Source organism: Poecilia reticulata, chromosome 15, assembly GCF_904066995.2.
Source record: "Poecilia reticulata chromosome 15, P_reticulata-male-v2, whole genome shotgun sequence".
Taxonomy (NCBI): domain Eukaryota; kingdom Metazoa; phylum Chordata; class Actinopteri; order Cyprinodontiformes; family Poeciliidae; genus Poecilia; species Poecilia reticulata.
In genome coordinates, this window is record NC_088844.1 from 23,045,402 (window position 1) to 23,060,843 (window position 15,442).

The 15,442-nt window shown below is 38.4% G+C and overlaps 2 protein-coding genes across 6 annotated transcripts in view; both read left to right on the top strand.

The window, feature by feature from the left end:
- Nucleotides 1-822: 822 nt before the first annotated feature.
- tsnax (translin-associated factor X) lies at nt 823-8,265 on the top strand. 2 transcript variants are annotated; one of them, XM_081616097.1, is made up of 7 exons: nt 823-1,170; nt 2,850-2,933; nt 3,041-3,130; nt 3,222-3,336; nt 3,610-3,740; nt 7,414-7,535; nt 7,690-8,265. In XM_081616097.1, exons 1-7 carry the CDS (start codon nt 1,155-1,157, stop codon nt 8,065-8,067), a joined length of 936 nt encoding a protein of 311 aa, XP_081472223.1. In that variant the 5' UTR covers nt 823-1,154; the 3' UTR covers nt 8,068-8,265. The 2 variants fall into 2 exon arrangements, with proteins under 2 accessions (XP_081472223.1, XP_008428462.1); XM_008430240.3 differs by lacking the exon at nt 2,850-2,933 and having other exon boundaries at nt 834-1,170.
- A 1,561-nt stretch (nt 8,266-9,826) lies between these two features.
- Nucleotides 9,827-15,442, top strand: part of disc1 (DISC1 scaffold protein) — a 54,606-nt gene continuing 48,990 nt past the window's right edge. Inside the window, exons 1-2 of one of the 4 annotated variants that reach the window (XM_017308864.2) lie at nt 9,827-10,816; nt 12,796-12,846. In XM_017308864.2, the coding sequence (XP_017164353.2) occupies nt 10,747-10,816; nt 12,796-12,846 (121 nt within the window). In that variant the 5' untranslated portion in view covers nt 9,827-10,746. The remainder of the gene's footprint in view (nt 10,817-12,795; nt 12,847-15,442) is intronic. The other 3 variants (XR_001777323.2, XM_081616225.1, XM_081616226.1) reach the window with 3 other exon arrangements.

A 15,442-nucleotide genomic window follows, 5' to 3' on the forward strand; every position in this document is an offset into this window, starting at 1 on the left:
TGTGTAATTGACGTCCTATTTTAATTTTTAAAAAAGTGGAATGAACAAAAACCCCACAATGTTATTGGAGATAAAGTTAAAAATCCCGGATGGCATTAAACAGCCAGGATAACACTCAATGCATAACGATCCATAAAGATAAATATTAGTGGATAAAGTTTAACATTGCGGACAACGTTAAGCTTCGAAGATAAACATTGGAAACAACCTTACACGAATTATGAATTTGATTGCAAGTCTGCAAATCTTGGAACCATAAAACGTGTTTGTAATAACACAGTGTCAACGTTCATAACAATATCAACATCCGGCGCGCCCGGTTCAACGCATCAACTATAAATCTGGTCTTTTTTCCGATTTGATATGACTGCGTCATTTTTTTTCGTCCTGGAAGTAAAGCCATATGTGAAAATGTAAGGAGTAGAAAGTAGAGATATTTCTCTTAAAATGTAGGGAGTAAAAGTAAAAAAGACGTCAGTAAGATAAATCAAGTAAAGTACAGATACTTGAAAAATGTACGTAAGTATACATGTTACTTTCTTACTTTACAACTCTTCCTTGAAGTCGTATACGTTTCTGCATTAGTTTATTATCGTTTCAGAGCTGTCTGTCTCATTGTGAACTAAAAATAATTTTTAGACGGTAATCTGTTTGGGGTATAAATAATTTTATACATTTTCTGTTTTTGATTTGACAAAATAAAAGGTTTCTCAGTTGTGAGCCGAGCAGTGGAGAAATGTACAGAATCAATGTTTAAAGATTAAATAAATTAAGAAATACAGAACTAACTGCAGGTAGCGGTGGGGGATCGCACGTCACTTACTACATTTCCCATGATGCACCACGCCACCCTTTCTGTTACGCATGTAAACAGCGCAGAAGCCCCGAGGTTACCTCACGGATGCCTGCTATCAAGAAACAAGAAGACTACATTGAGCCTAATTATTGCGCAGAGATTATTTTATATGTTTATCAATCCTGGGAGATGGTAGTGAATATGAGGTAGAGTTTTGTCTTTTTGTCCAAAAATACAGAAATAAACTACGGGCTGCATTTTGTTTGCGGCACCTTGCCAAAGAAAGCTAATCTAGTAACACTAGCTAAAGAGCCGATTTTATAATTTACGGAAAAAAACAAACTGTACCGCTAAAAGGATGAATAAGCGAGAAGGTAAGTCAAGATACAAATTATAATTTCAGACGAATTATATTAGTTGCCCAGAATAAGCTGTTTTGTTTAGCTAACGACACATTTTTTAGAATGCATTTTTATGCACTAGCTAACTTCAGCCATAAATGTTTAACTTCTGTTTGTCCTATTGTTGTATTGTGGCTTTTTAGCTCAGTATTAGGGCTGCACAGCAAGAAGGTTCTGGGTTCGATTCCCGGTCCCGGTCTTTCTGCATGGAGTTTGCATGTTCTCCCTGTGCATGCGTGGGTTTTCTCCGGGTACTCCGGTTTCCTCCCACAGTCCAAAAACATGACTGTCAGGTTAATTGGTCTGTCTAAATTGCCTCTAGGTTTGAATGTGTGTGTGCATGGTTGTGTGTCCTGTGTGTCTCTGTGTTGCCCTGCGACAGACTGGCGACCTGTCCAGGGTGACCCAGCCTCTCGCCCGGAACGTTAGCTGGAGATGGGCTCCAGCAACCCTCCCGACCCCACTAAGGGACAAGGGTGTCAAGAAAATGGATGGATGGACAGCTCAGTATTAAGGATCTACCCCAGGGGTGGGCAACTCTATTCCTCGAGGGCCGGTCTCCTGCAACTTTTAGATGTGTCTCAACTTCAACACACCTGAGTCAAATAATGAGGCCATTAGCAGGATTCTGGAGAACCTGACTACACTTAGGAGGTGATTCAGCTGTGATTCAACTCTTAGACATCTAAGAGTTGCAGGACGCCTGCCCTCGAGGACCACTTTTGCCCACTCCTGATCCACCCACTCCTATTTTTGTCGGTACAGTCACAAAGTTTGTTAGTTTATTTTTGTCTGGTGTAATTCTAAGCAGTGTAGAATTGTAAAATGAAAGGAACAATGATAAGGTTTTTGGATTATATATCTTAAACTTCTGGGGTTTTATATTCAACCGTATTTATTCATATGCTCCAATAATAAAATCTAGATAAATAAATTAATCAGATTGTATTCTACAGTTTTATTCGTAATAAGACTTTATTTGAATGAATGAAATGCTTCCGGGACGTGCTTTTTGTTGATTTGTGTTTTACAATATTAGAAAAACATGCAACTGCAATGTTATTGTTGTTTATTATTATGACAGTATTGTTTCTGATCATTCAGATTTCCTGTTATTTGCACCGTCACTATATCCCAGCCACTCTCTGCGAGCTTTAGCATCTCGGGCCCAAAATTATATATCAAGGGCAGTGAGAGTTCCTGCCAATTTTCAAAGTATAACAGAGCATGAATGCATGACAAGTGAGGTAATATAGCCTCCTAAATACTTCACACATTGTTATTGTGGTGACGACTTCACTGGCCACATGTTAAAGCTAAAACTTAGTCATTCCAACTCCAGACGGGCAACAAAAGATTTACACTGTTAAATTAAAAAGAAAACACCAGATTCAGGTCCCTTTCATATAGATTCAGGTTGAAAGGGGTCGAGGTGTGCACAAATGCCTCCAAATTTGTGGAGCCTATCAGCAGATAAGCTGCTAATAGTGAGGAAATGTGAGTTCTTCAGTCAGGTTTTATTTGAACTCTGTCTAGAATAATAATAATTAAAAGAAAATGGATGGAACTTTTATAGTGCTTTTCCAGTCATTTTGACCACTCAAAAAGCACTTTACACTTCAAGACACATTCATTTATACACTGATCGGTAGGCAATTTGGGGTTGAGTCCCTTGCCCCAGGGCACGTCAACGTGTGGCAGGTGGAAGCTGGAATTGAACCTACAACCTTCTGATCGTAAGACGACTGCTCTACCCACAGAGCCACAATTGCCCAATCTAACAACCACTCTGATTTTTAAAAATGTTCATCATCCATCATTGCTTATTTCTGCATGGTGTCAGGTGAGGGCTGGTCACGGAGAAATGCTGAAGCTGCACAGGAGCGTGATGCGCTTGCCAATTCGTCCTCGCCAGTCATCGCTGCTTTTAAAGGTAAGTCCGTCCTTAGCAGTTTGACTCCACTTTTTAATGTTTAAATCTCTTTCATTAAAAAAATATTAAAACTTTCTTTCTGTCTTTAAAGTTTTCCAGCAGGAGCTCGACACCAGACACGACAAATATGAGCGCCTCGTTAAGATCAGTAGAGACATCACCATCGAAAGCAAGAGGAGCATTTTTCTTCTGCACAGAGTGACCAAGTATGTTTAGGTTTTTTTCTGATAAATTACTTTCTTTCTTTTTATTGAAAAACTTATTTTGAATTCCTGTTTGCAAATTTTTAATTTGCTTCTTGCACATTGAGAAATTGTACATTTCCTCAGAATCGGGACTAGACTTAATTTAACCTTTTCTTTCCATATCACAGCTACTATGTTTGTATGCAAATGTTCTGTTTGCATGCATGGTGCCACATACCAGCTCTGATTTCCAGTTAAAATAATTCAGATCTTTGTTTTTCTGTGGCTGTAAAGCGTTCCGGATGCTGAGGGAGTTTTGAATGAGGCCGAGAGCAAACTGGATGGAGTCAGGCAGAAGATTGGGCAAATTGCTGAGGAGCTCAGAGGAGAGGATATTTATCAGTTTCACAGAGCTTTCACTCCAGGTGAGCTGTTACAAACTGTGTGAAAACTAAACTTTTTAATACATTTTCTTTATACTTTACAAATCTAGAACAAACTTAGAAAGTACCATCTACTTAGCAACCCAGAACAACTGGAACCAACATTTAGTTTTATACTTAATGTAGTGACTATTTGTCCAAAAACTGAAAATCCCAAAATCTAAAAACTTGAAACTTAAAAGTGAACAAATCAAACGTGAATTTGATTCAAATAGCCACTTGATACACCCTGGGTTTCTGGCTTATGCAGCTCCAAAAAAGATCAAAAAGTGAAAAATGCAGTTCTTTCTTTATTCCATAGTTGCATGTAAAGCATGGTACAAACTTCACAGGAACCGTATTTGGCTACCTGATTATCTCACCTGCGGAGTGACGACTGATTGACTAGCTGGGTAGACTGATAGTAAACCATGTGACCACCCATGTACATAAAGAGCTACTTAAAACCTATGTATTTATACTGTGAAACTCCCATGTCCCAAACTGAAATTAATTAACCAATTAAGTGAATTACTAGCCAAAAATCTCATTCTAAATAACTAGAATTAAACAAGAATTCTAATTATAAATTAACTAGAAAATGAGCAAATAAAAATAAACTAAATAATCTAAATTCTAAGATTTGACTGAAAATAAAGAAATAGCTCCTAGACTTGACCAACATTTAGCTTTACACCTCTCTAATCCAAAACAAACTTAAGATAAACTCCTATTAGGTTTTAAATTATTGGCTACATATTCTTTTTCTTTTTAAACATGAGGAACCAATATTTAGCTTTGTACTTCACCTTTTTGTTTTTCTTTTGGTTTTGTTGTTTTGTTTGTATTTCCTTCTAATTCATGTAAAGCACTCTGAACTGCCTTGTTGCTGATAATGTGCTATATAAGTAAAATGACCTTACCGATCAATAAATGCGAATTCATTTAAAAATATGATACAAATCACACTTGTTTTTGTGACTGGTGTACTATAGAAGCGTAATACAAATGGATATGTTTTTTAAAAACAGTATTTGTATTTGTGTGGCTATCAGCAATACAATTACCTAAAACGTAGGTAATAAATAGTTATTATCATCACTTTTATAGTTATAACAATATCATCACAAAATATCGTGATAAAACTTTGATCTGATTAACTTCTGATTTGCGTCCTGGTAAACCAACTGTGTAAAAATATTGCTACATAACTTAAAAGGCTATTTGATTCTTCTTTTCTCAATAAGTTGTATTCATATTTTATTGAACTAGGAGAAAATGTCACTGAAAATGTTTTAAAAATTAACCCTGTAGTTTTAATACATTTATGTAGGACAAAATGGCAGCAAAGTAGCTTTTTGCAATGAGTATGGTGAGTGCTGTATTGTGCGTCGCTACACGCATGATTTCAGTGAATTGTCTATTTATACTTTGGCCATTTTTTATCCTCGCCAGGTTTTTTTAAAGTGAAAGATAACGTGACCTTGATGCTGCTGTGCGTATAACGGACAACACCCTCCGATAAAGCTGTTTTCTGACTAACACCAGTGCCGGTGTTTTTTGAAAGCAGACATAAAGTCTGCTGCGTTTGGAGAAAAAACATTGCTGGAAGTGAGAGTGAGCTGTTATCTAGCAACTTAGACGGGGTTTTTTAGATTGCGGCCACTCAGGGAATCGGCGGTGTCTCGTCCACGACGTGACCAGTGGCAGTTTCCACCAATTACTGGTTTCAGTTTTTTAACCTTATTAGATGGTGGCTGAGCTCAGATCATGGGTTTCCCTGATAATCTTTGCTCTAGAAGTCCCCAGGCTTATGTAATGAGTCTGTTTTTTTTTTTGTTTTTTTTTTTTGTTTGTTTTTTATAAGGACTGTCAGAGATATTGTGGCTAAATTTAAACACAATTACCACTGATAACGGAGCACTTTGATAAGCTATTTAGCTCGACCTCAGTAATGACGCTGTGAAAACAGAAATGCACTTTTCCCATGATTCACTTACTTCTCACCAAATCTCTCTGTTGTCCAGCGCTAATCAAATAAAACCTAGGTATTCACTTTTCTCAATATATTAATAAACAATCTGTATTTATAAAGTATAAAGAGCTATTTTTGTCGATCAGATCCCAATAGACAGTCCACGCAGACTTAGACCTCAACTTTTCCAAATGCTGGGCCAATAAAATCTCCTCTATTTTCAGTTTGTTTTCCCCTTAGTCATTGTTTATGAATTTCATTGACCAAAGGTAATGGCCGCTTTACAGCAGATAGCATAAACAGCTTCAGGCAGTAAACTCAGGAACTGAACCCTGGCTGCTTGCCTCAAAGCTTTTGTAACCTTTTCATGTCAAATATCCTGTCCACAATCAGAGATTCCACTTTTCTTCGCAGGTTTGGTCTACAAATGGACGATATGGCTAAAAAAAACTTATCACAGTACAAGTGTTTCATATTAGTCGATATTAATAATTATTGATTTAAAAAAACCCATTTTGTTTTAAATATCTGAAATACTACCAAACTGGTCGTGATATCGTGATAAAACTGATTAACTTCTGATTTGCGTCCAGGTAAACCAACTGTGTAAAAATATTGCTACATAACTTTAAAAAACATAACTATTTGATTCTTCTTTTCTCAATAAGTTGTATTCATATTTTATTGAAGTAGGAGAAAATGTCACTGAAAATGTTTTAAAACTGGCCGTGTGACATTTTCTGCTTACCTAGTTTTCTCCACATGCCGTTGTTTTTTTTTATTTTTATATTTAAGCAGTTATGAGGCTCAGTGGTGAAACTTTAAACTGCAGCTGCGCCAGTTAGGCCCTGTTTACACAACAACAATTTCTGGTGAAAATGGAAGAGTTTTGTTGTGTCTGTACTGTAACACATATTGACAGATGCAAATAAACAAATAATTCATAATTATTTTTTAGATAGGAAAATAAACATTTTATTGCTTAAAATTCAACAAGATAGGATCCCTCTGACGTACGCTATGCAACTTGAGGAGTTCTGGGTAGAGCATGTCTTATTTTAAAAATAAAGTATATATATATGCTCCAGCTAATGATTAATAGATTATGAAATTAGTAATTACAGTAATTGGTTAATCTGATTCATCATTTCAGCCCTAATTCAAAGTAACTTATAGTTATGAAGACAATAAAAATCAATAAAGGGTCAATTTTTTTTAAACCCTCTTTACCCTGAAACACCAAATAAAATCCAGACGACGTTTCAAATTAATAAACGTCGTCTGCCTGTGTGCGATGTCCCTGTGAAGAGGCCCTCCTGCCTGCTTGTTGCTCCACGCCGCGGTTAGCGACATGGACGCAGCGCGGCGGAGCCTTTGAAGCCCGACTGCAGCTCCTAAAGTAAACTTCAGACACGACATCTTCCGTCCTGCAATTATTTGATTGTTGTTTACTCAGGGGCTGAAAACAAATGAGGGTTCATCTTAGCCGCCACAAACAAAATCATCACCATTTCATCAAACAATAGAGGCAGGAAACGAGATGATTATTTTCATCTGTGCTCTTTAATGCACAAGCAGCAGGTGTTGGCATTTTCTGCATCATTTAATTTCTGCTGTACAACAAATAAAATAACTTGATGCACTTTTTTTTTTTTTATAACATCTTGTGCTGATTTATATTTGTTATATTTTGTGCTTCAGGAATTCAGGAGTATGTGGAGGCCATCACCTTCCTGCACTACATCCGTCATCGCAGCCTTATCAGCCTGGAGGAGATAAACGCGAAGCTCGTCTTCATGAAAACCGACAACGCAGATCCAAAAGTACGTTTGACAAGCCATCATCTCAAAATAACATGTCTATCCACTAATGTTCCCTGTCAAAGCTCACATAACGTACTCTGATGAATCTTGAAGTGGTGCGAGTAGTTTTAGTGAAGCAGTTGAAATCTCTTTTCAGCATATTATTTACTTCCAGGGCTCGGGCGAAGCCCCGCCGTCGTCAGCTCACGTCCTGACCTTCCAGGTGACGCCGGCCGACTACCTGCTGGGCGTGGCCGACCTGACGGGAGAGCTGATGCGGCTGTGCATCGGCAGCGTGGGCAACGGCGACATCGACACGCCCTTCCAGCTGAGCCAGTTCCTGCGGCAGATCCACGACGGCTTCTCCTACATCGGGAACACGGGGCCTTACGAGGTCTCCAAGAAGCTGCACACGCTCCGACAGAGCCTGGGCAAAGTGGAGGACGCCTGCTACACCCTGCGTGTCCGCGGTTCGGAGATCCCCAAGCACATGCTGGCGGACGTGTTCTGCACCAGGACCACCCACATGGACACAGAGGAAGGAGTGGTTTAGCGAAACACTCTTCATCACCTTTGGTGTGTCCTTGTTCGGTTTTATTGTGTTGCATTTTTAATGCGGTTTGAGAACCGTTCTTTCAGCATGCTTGTTAACATAGCACAAACATTGATAGAGTAGAAAATCTGTTTTTCTTTGTTGAAATTTTGAATATTCTGCTGTTTAGCATGAATAAAAGTTCTGTTGTCCTTCAGACTTCCAGCCGTTTTGATTCATTTTGTTTATTTTCTCGGTGGCCTTCTTCTTCTCTATCACTCAGATAATCTGATGGTCAGGTTGGACCATCGGACGCTCACAACAACCTTTGTACATCAGCAGACACAAACAAACCCCTTGCTTCAGCACACTTGTTTCTTTAAACAACCACCACATTTATTTGCATTTTATCTTCAAGCTCAGAGCATGCAGAGAAATATTAAAGTCACCTGTTTTGTGAGAACAGATTTCTGCACATTTTTAACTTGAATATATTACACTTTTGTTTTTGTTTAATCTGTACCATCTCTTCTATGGATTTGGCATTGAATACGTTCATTTATTTATTTTTGCTAAAAATCAAAATTTCATCTGGTTTAATATGTGTAAATGTCCATATTTATCCAGAATGCTACTTAAAAACATTAAAAAGTCAACAAAAATGATGATAAAGTAACAAAATTTTTGTTAATTGTTTTAGTGGAAATAGTCATCAGGAAGCTTCACATTTAAAGAAACTTATTGAATCCTTTCCATATCTTTTCCAGAATCATCGCCGCCTACATGTGCTTTTGATAAATAATGGTGATTAGCTGACGTGTATTTCTTCAAAAGTACGTTTCACATTCGTCAACATTATCCAGAAGATATTTATTTTGGTCTTGACATTGATAATAATTTGAAGGCTCCAGCGTTAACTTGTACATATTAATGCTGCCATCTCCTGGACAATATTGATACTAGCTGCAGACTCCATTATAATTTAAAAGCCATATATATATAATCAGTAGAGCTACATAAATAATTAAAGACCCACTGTATGTGCATTTTTGTGCACATTTCTCCTCGTAATGGTAAAAAGAATTGACACACAAAGAAATTATTGAGTAAAAACTAAAAGGAAGCTGATAAGTATAACTCTTAAAAACTTAATGTGACCAAATCCAGAGGTTTTGAGTATGTTTTACCAGGTGAAGAAGCTGATATTGATTAACTCAAAAAAGCTGATAGATTTAGGAGCAAGCATTTCAGTTCCTCATCCACTGAGGTAGAAATACAGATATAATAATAATAATAATAATAATAATAATAATAATAATAATAATAATAATAATGTCCTGTTTCATTAACAAACATTTGTGTTTGTTAAATAAAACCCCAATAAAATCCTGTGACAAAATATGAAAAAACATAAAGAAGTCCTTTACTGCCATCTGGTGGCAGTCGTTAAGTAAATCAGAAACTAGAAAAGCACATTCCATGTTTATTTTGCTACTACCACCAAAGTCGTATGTTTATTTTTGAAATAACATACTGGCGATAATAAATAAATAAAATAATAATAAATAAATAAATCTGATTATGAGTCTCTGTTCATTTAGAGGACGTTTGCTGATTTGCCTGCTGAATTAGCTGTTTAATGCTGGCGCTCCCAGTCCGCATGCAACCTGATAAAAGCAGCTCCGTCCTCCACTCTGTGCTGAACTGAGCCGCTTTTATCTCGCAGTGTTGTCCATCAGCCAGCCAGGCTGAATGAAAGGAGCCTTTGGAAGTGTGGGAAAGAAAATGAAAAGACTCCAGCTTCTGTTCTGTGGTGGTTTTCCCATGGATTTCCCCTGAGCTCTTAACCAATGAAACATGTGAGGAACCCGCGGACATCAACATTTATCCTTGTTAACAGAAATGTATTTGAATCGTCAATATTTTTTAGCAGACTTGGGCAAAATGACTCAGACGACAGACCCAGCTGGATCTTTCCTAATTGCCTGCCTTTTTAAATAAAGCACGAATAAACACAAACAGCTGCGATGTTTAAACAGGTGTTTTAACTATATGTGCTACTCATTACTCCGTCCTGCCGTGTTGTAGCACAGATTGTCAGAACACCGGAATGTGCCTGCAGTTGTGAGGCGGACTGAAGGAGTCTGGAGTCGAATTCCTGAACACGTAGGAGCTCCAACACGGCGCATGACGCAGGGCGCATGACGCACCGCGCAACCGCGACCGACTAACGGATTTACTGATCGATTACCGATCTGACAAGACAGAGTAGATTTCTATCCACTGTTATGTCTCCATATTGGATAGTTCTTTTTGTCCTCCTGCTTTTAATCTCTTGAGGAAACGTGACTACAGAAGCAGCTTTTCTTTTCCGCCCGTTGAAGCGCAACTGAACCTACTTGTTCGTTTTCAGCAGAAGAGGGGGGGAAAAGTAAGAATCTGATCTGATCAGCTGTTAATACTTATATTTAAAAAGCTTTTTGAAATGGAAGAATCCCGCTTTCACGCGACAATTAGAAGAGGAATTAATTTTAAAAAGCAGCCCGTGTTTAGTTTCCACAGCGGAAATGAGATCAGTCCGTTCGCCTGGCTCCACTTTTTCTAAAACATGGTGGATGCAACTCTGTTGCTGCAGGATCTGTCATTATCGGACTTCTGAAAACCTTTCATTTTATAGTTATTGATATAATTGAAGGAAAGATGTTTGCCGGCCTGATGGGGCTCGACTGTCACCTGAACTCTCTGCATCACCGCTGCGAAAGCACTGAAGGTAAGAAACTGCTTTATTTCTTTTTTTTTTTTTTCACAGATCCGGTATAATAGAGTGATGTGAAAAAGGTACGTAACTCTTTGCTTTATATTTCCAGAACCCATTACACTCACAGAGTGAATGGGTCCGAATATCCTCCAGCTTAATGTAAATAACATAGAAAACAACATTTTGGGGTCAAGATCAAGATCTAGACTGACAAGGCTAAAAGTCTGCTACTAAATGAGTTTATGTTGTCTTACAGCGTGGCCAGGGTAATGGATTCATGCCAAAACATGACAGAAAATCTGGTGCATGTCTTTATTTTCATTAGGCTAGATTACTGCAATAGTATATTTACTTGTCTCTGCGAAAAAAATAAATAATTACCAGGCAGCTGAAAGTCATCGTCAGAGTTCTGACCAATGACGATGGCTGATTTATGTGACTTTGGAGAAATTTTGGTCCAATCTTCTTTGTAGAATTACTTTACTTTTGAGGATTTTTAATTATTTATTTATTTAGTTTTGCATGATTAGCTTTTCTGAAAGGTCTTCAGTCTGGACTTTGAGTAGGCCGCTTTAAAACCTTATTTTTAAAGTTATTCACAGGTGGATTTGATGCTATTCTTTGTCTCTTTATTCTGCTGCACAACCTAAATGCCCCGTGACCTCAAGTTATGCCAGTTGTCTTTTGCTTTGCAAAACTTTGAATTTTATAAAATGTTATGATTAAATTGCTGTCTTGTCTGCCTCCTGTTGGCTTGTAGGGATGTAGGGATGATGTGGTTTTTCCACATTTTCACTCTTTGTTTCACACCAAACCAAACTGGACTGTTTTTTGTTGTGAAAATGTCAATATTGGTCTCAGAGACCTTTGCACCAGCTCTAAATGCTCCACGCTTTGGTTTGTGATGGTTTGGCAACCTATGCCATCACTTCTACGCCACCTATTGGGACGTAAACAAGCTATAATAGTTGTAATGAAGACAGTTCTCTGATAGTGAGTTTTGGAGCCTTTTTCATAAACATAGGTCCTCCTCCTGATGGTCAATGTCTAAAATAAGTTGGGTTTTGTTTTGCTTTATGTTTCTACACCAAGGAAACAGAAAATAGTGAATTAGAAAATACTCAGAAATTGGATTGACTTCAGAAACTAAGTCTGGTTTCCAATCCTGACTGTTACTTGATTAGTCTGAATTTCCCTTGACTTTGGTGCATGGATTTTTGTACAGGTTTCTCTTTGTTACAACCTGTGTAAGGTTTTTTGCTCAATGATTGGAGATAAACACCAGACAATGGATGGATATCCCTGTTACATTTATTTTAAAGGGACGTTTAGGATACCAATAATTGTCACAGCGCCAATTTTATTGTAGCACCTCTCTTTTTCTCTCTCACTGAATAAATGAACTAAAATTAAAGGTTGGATTTTAAAAACTTTTTTAATGTCAAAGATTATAATAATCTTCCTCAGGGTTCTGGTGAACGACTGGTTACACTTTTTAAAATATAAGAGAAAATATTTATCATAACTAGGGATTATATTCCAAAGTGCAAAAACTTCTTCCCAAGCTGTCTTTTATCTGAACACGTTTTATTTTATAAAACAGGGAGCATAAAGCGTCTACATATGTGTCCACAGCATCAACTGAAAGAGTTACGTACTTTTTTCACATTATGCTGGTTCATGATCGTCACGGGAATACACAGGAAGTCAGGCATTAAGCCTCACACCCACAGAGATTTTTAATGCTGGACTTTCACGGGTAATATTCAAGCTTCCTGTTTATAAAGCTGGCTGGTTTTCAGATAGACTCTTGGTTTATTTCACTTCCCTTTTCTTCCTGCTGCTCTTCATCACGAACGCCAAGGCGTCGCACATCTGCCAAGCAGCGCTTCTTCTCAGGAGGTTGCTGACATGCAGGACTGCTTGTGCGCTGATCCTGTTCCTCAAATGTTTGTTTTTATGAGATCCTCTGCATTCTTCTGTTGTTTCAGCAGCCAGTAGGGACGCAGTGTTTAACATGAGGGCCTCTTCTAGCTCCAAAGGTAAATAACTGTGACGCTTCGTTTTCTCAGACTTCGCCAAAGCAAAGAGTTACTGAGGGGATCAATTGTTGCTGCAGCAGATTCGATTTTTAGTTGTTGGAGCTTTTTGACTAGGATGGTAAAAAAAAACACAAAAAAACCTTGCTTCATACTGAGAGTCTGGACTATTGAGAAATGATTGCTTGATACAAAAGGGATTCAGGCAATTTTAAAAAAATAATTAAAAATTCTGACTTTTTTTCTCAGAATCAGAATTGATTAAGTTGTTTATGCACCATCAGGCAAATCTAGTCTTAAAGTTCAAATCTACCAAATACATTTTGGACAGGCTTTCATTGTGGGTAAAGTGCAAGTTTACAAATCTTACAACAAGGGAAAAATAGTTACATGATGATTACTATAACTATTTTTATATGCTAACAACGTAACTGACATACATCTAATCTAAGAATGTTTGGTTATTTAATTCAATTTGGATACAGAATTAGAACTCTGAGGAGAAAAAGAAATCACAATTGTTTTTCTTTTCTTTTTTTTTTTCTAGTGGCCTTAATCCTACTCCCTACCTGGAGTTGATTAGCCGTTACATTTACAATGCGCCAGTTTGATGCTATGAAGCTTACCAGAAATTAGCTACACTGTAAACTACCAGAAGTGTTGACCTTAACGAGGCCACCGTTAATGTTAATTCAATATCTGGAAGCGCAGCCAACAAGTGAACATTTTACTAAAACTACAGGCAGACTACAATTTTAGTTTACATCATCGTTGACAATTTCTCCTTCTGTTTTCTGATTGGTCCGGTTGAAATTCCACCAGAGAAATACAAGTCAATGGGAGAAAGCCCAGACGGAGCAGAAAGGAGATGAGAATCAAGCATCGGAAGACAATCTACTTTCTGATAGGATTCCTGGCGAATTATTTTTGCTCACAGCCTCACAGGAAGCAGAGACATGCCATTGAAAGGCCAAGAAGTTGATGATGTCCCAACACACGCATGAACACACACACACACGCACACACGCACACACACACACACACACACACACACACACGCACACACACAGTCAGACAGAATGAGCCCCTAGGCATTTCCTTCCCTTTTACTGGGAAAAGCGGTCTTTGTGCAACTGAATCATGGCGAGGATACAGTAACACCACCAGCAAGTCCTTCTCCTTTCACCAGCCAGGCTCTTTTACTCTCCTGAGGGTTCCCTGTAGAACAACACCGACCACACCAGATGGTGGATGGTGCTGTGGTATTTGGTCCTTATGATGAAGGGTTGGGTTGCTTCAGTCTTTTATGGGACCGAAGCCACATCTACAGATCCACTTTAATGAATGGAGCTGGGTGGAACTTGAGCTTTTGTGTTGCGGTCCCAGTGGACCGGGCGCTCTTACCGAGCCCAACCTGGGCATAAAGGAGGCGGCTTGTTGTCACTCTCTGAGCCTGACATCCTAAAGTGGATTCTGTTTATGCCCTCTGCTTCCAGTCACATGGGACGATTGCATCAATGGAAGTCACTGCGGGCTGCGGCTGCTTAGCCCATTTTCTCGTCTTGACACATTGCTGCGAGACATGGAGTCTGCACATTCAGACGACAAACTACAATAACTTCTTTTAGTGTGTGTGAAATGGACAATGCTTATCTGATTCCTCTCTTTGCGGCACAAAAGTGTCAGTGTGCCTCTGTGCTTTTGGTGTGTGCATGAGTGGAGGGAGAAAAGTGAGAGTCAGAAGTAGGAAGCGCAGCTGGACACAAAGAGGCTGTTGACTCCCAACGTCTCGGCTTGCCTCTATTGAATCCAACGCATTATATGTTTTAATCAATTTGCATTGCAGCAGGTGTCTAAATGCAAAAACAGAGCTTTCTTTATCATCCTAAAGAAAATTAGGCTCATAGCTCAATTAAATGTGATTGGCCAAGACAACGCTGTCCTACTTACTAAGTGCTTTAAGCTCAACAGAGTTTATTTGAGCATTTATTAAGACTTCATTTTTTAGTTGTGTGGGAGTTTGTTAGGTTTTACTTCTCCCATTGATCTGAAGCTGCTTTCAGCTAAGCAAACAAAACAAAACAAACAAAAGTCTGGCCAGCTCTGGGTCTTTTCGTCCCCCTTCATGCTTATAGTATGTGTAACTGTTTTATCTCCAAATTTTAATTCATACCCATGAACAATTTCCTTCTGCTAAACTTCAGTTTTTTTGTGGTATATGAACTCAAATCTCAAGTATTCTTTGTTTTCAATCGATTTTTATTATGAGACAGATAATCCCCAAAAAATGTATCTCCTCTTCCTTCTACGAGTGCTTCTAGTGTCAACTAGAAACAACCAATCAGAGCTAGGAGGCGGGTCTTAACGCTGTCAATCACAATCTGACAGCATTAAGATTGTCAGATTGTGATCTGACAATCTTAGATCACAGTCATCACAGTCTGACAGATTGCCCATAGCCCTTTATAGCTAAAGGGCTATGCTGCCCTTTACCTATAATAACCTCTTGTGAATGCTAAGGCTAGTTAGCATGGCAACCGATGACAGCAGACAAGCGGGTTTCCTGTAACCTTAAGTTGATTCTTGGCCTTTAGCACAT

What these genes read in the sequence shown, in the direction of transcription:
- tsnax (XM_081616097.1), top strand. An exon ending in AGTCATCGCTGCTTTTAAAG is followed by an intron (nt 3,131 to 3,221) that starts GTAAGTCCGTCC and finishes CTGTCTTTAAAG; the next exon opens with TTTTCCAGCAGGAGCTCGAC. An exon ending in CTTCTGCACAGAGTGACCAA is followed by an intron (nt 3,337 to 3,609) that starts GTATGTTTAGGT and finishes GTGGCTGTAAAG; the next exon opens with CGTTCCGGATGCTGAGGGAG.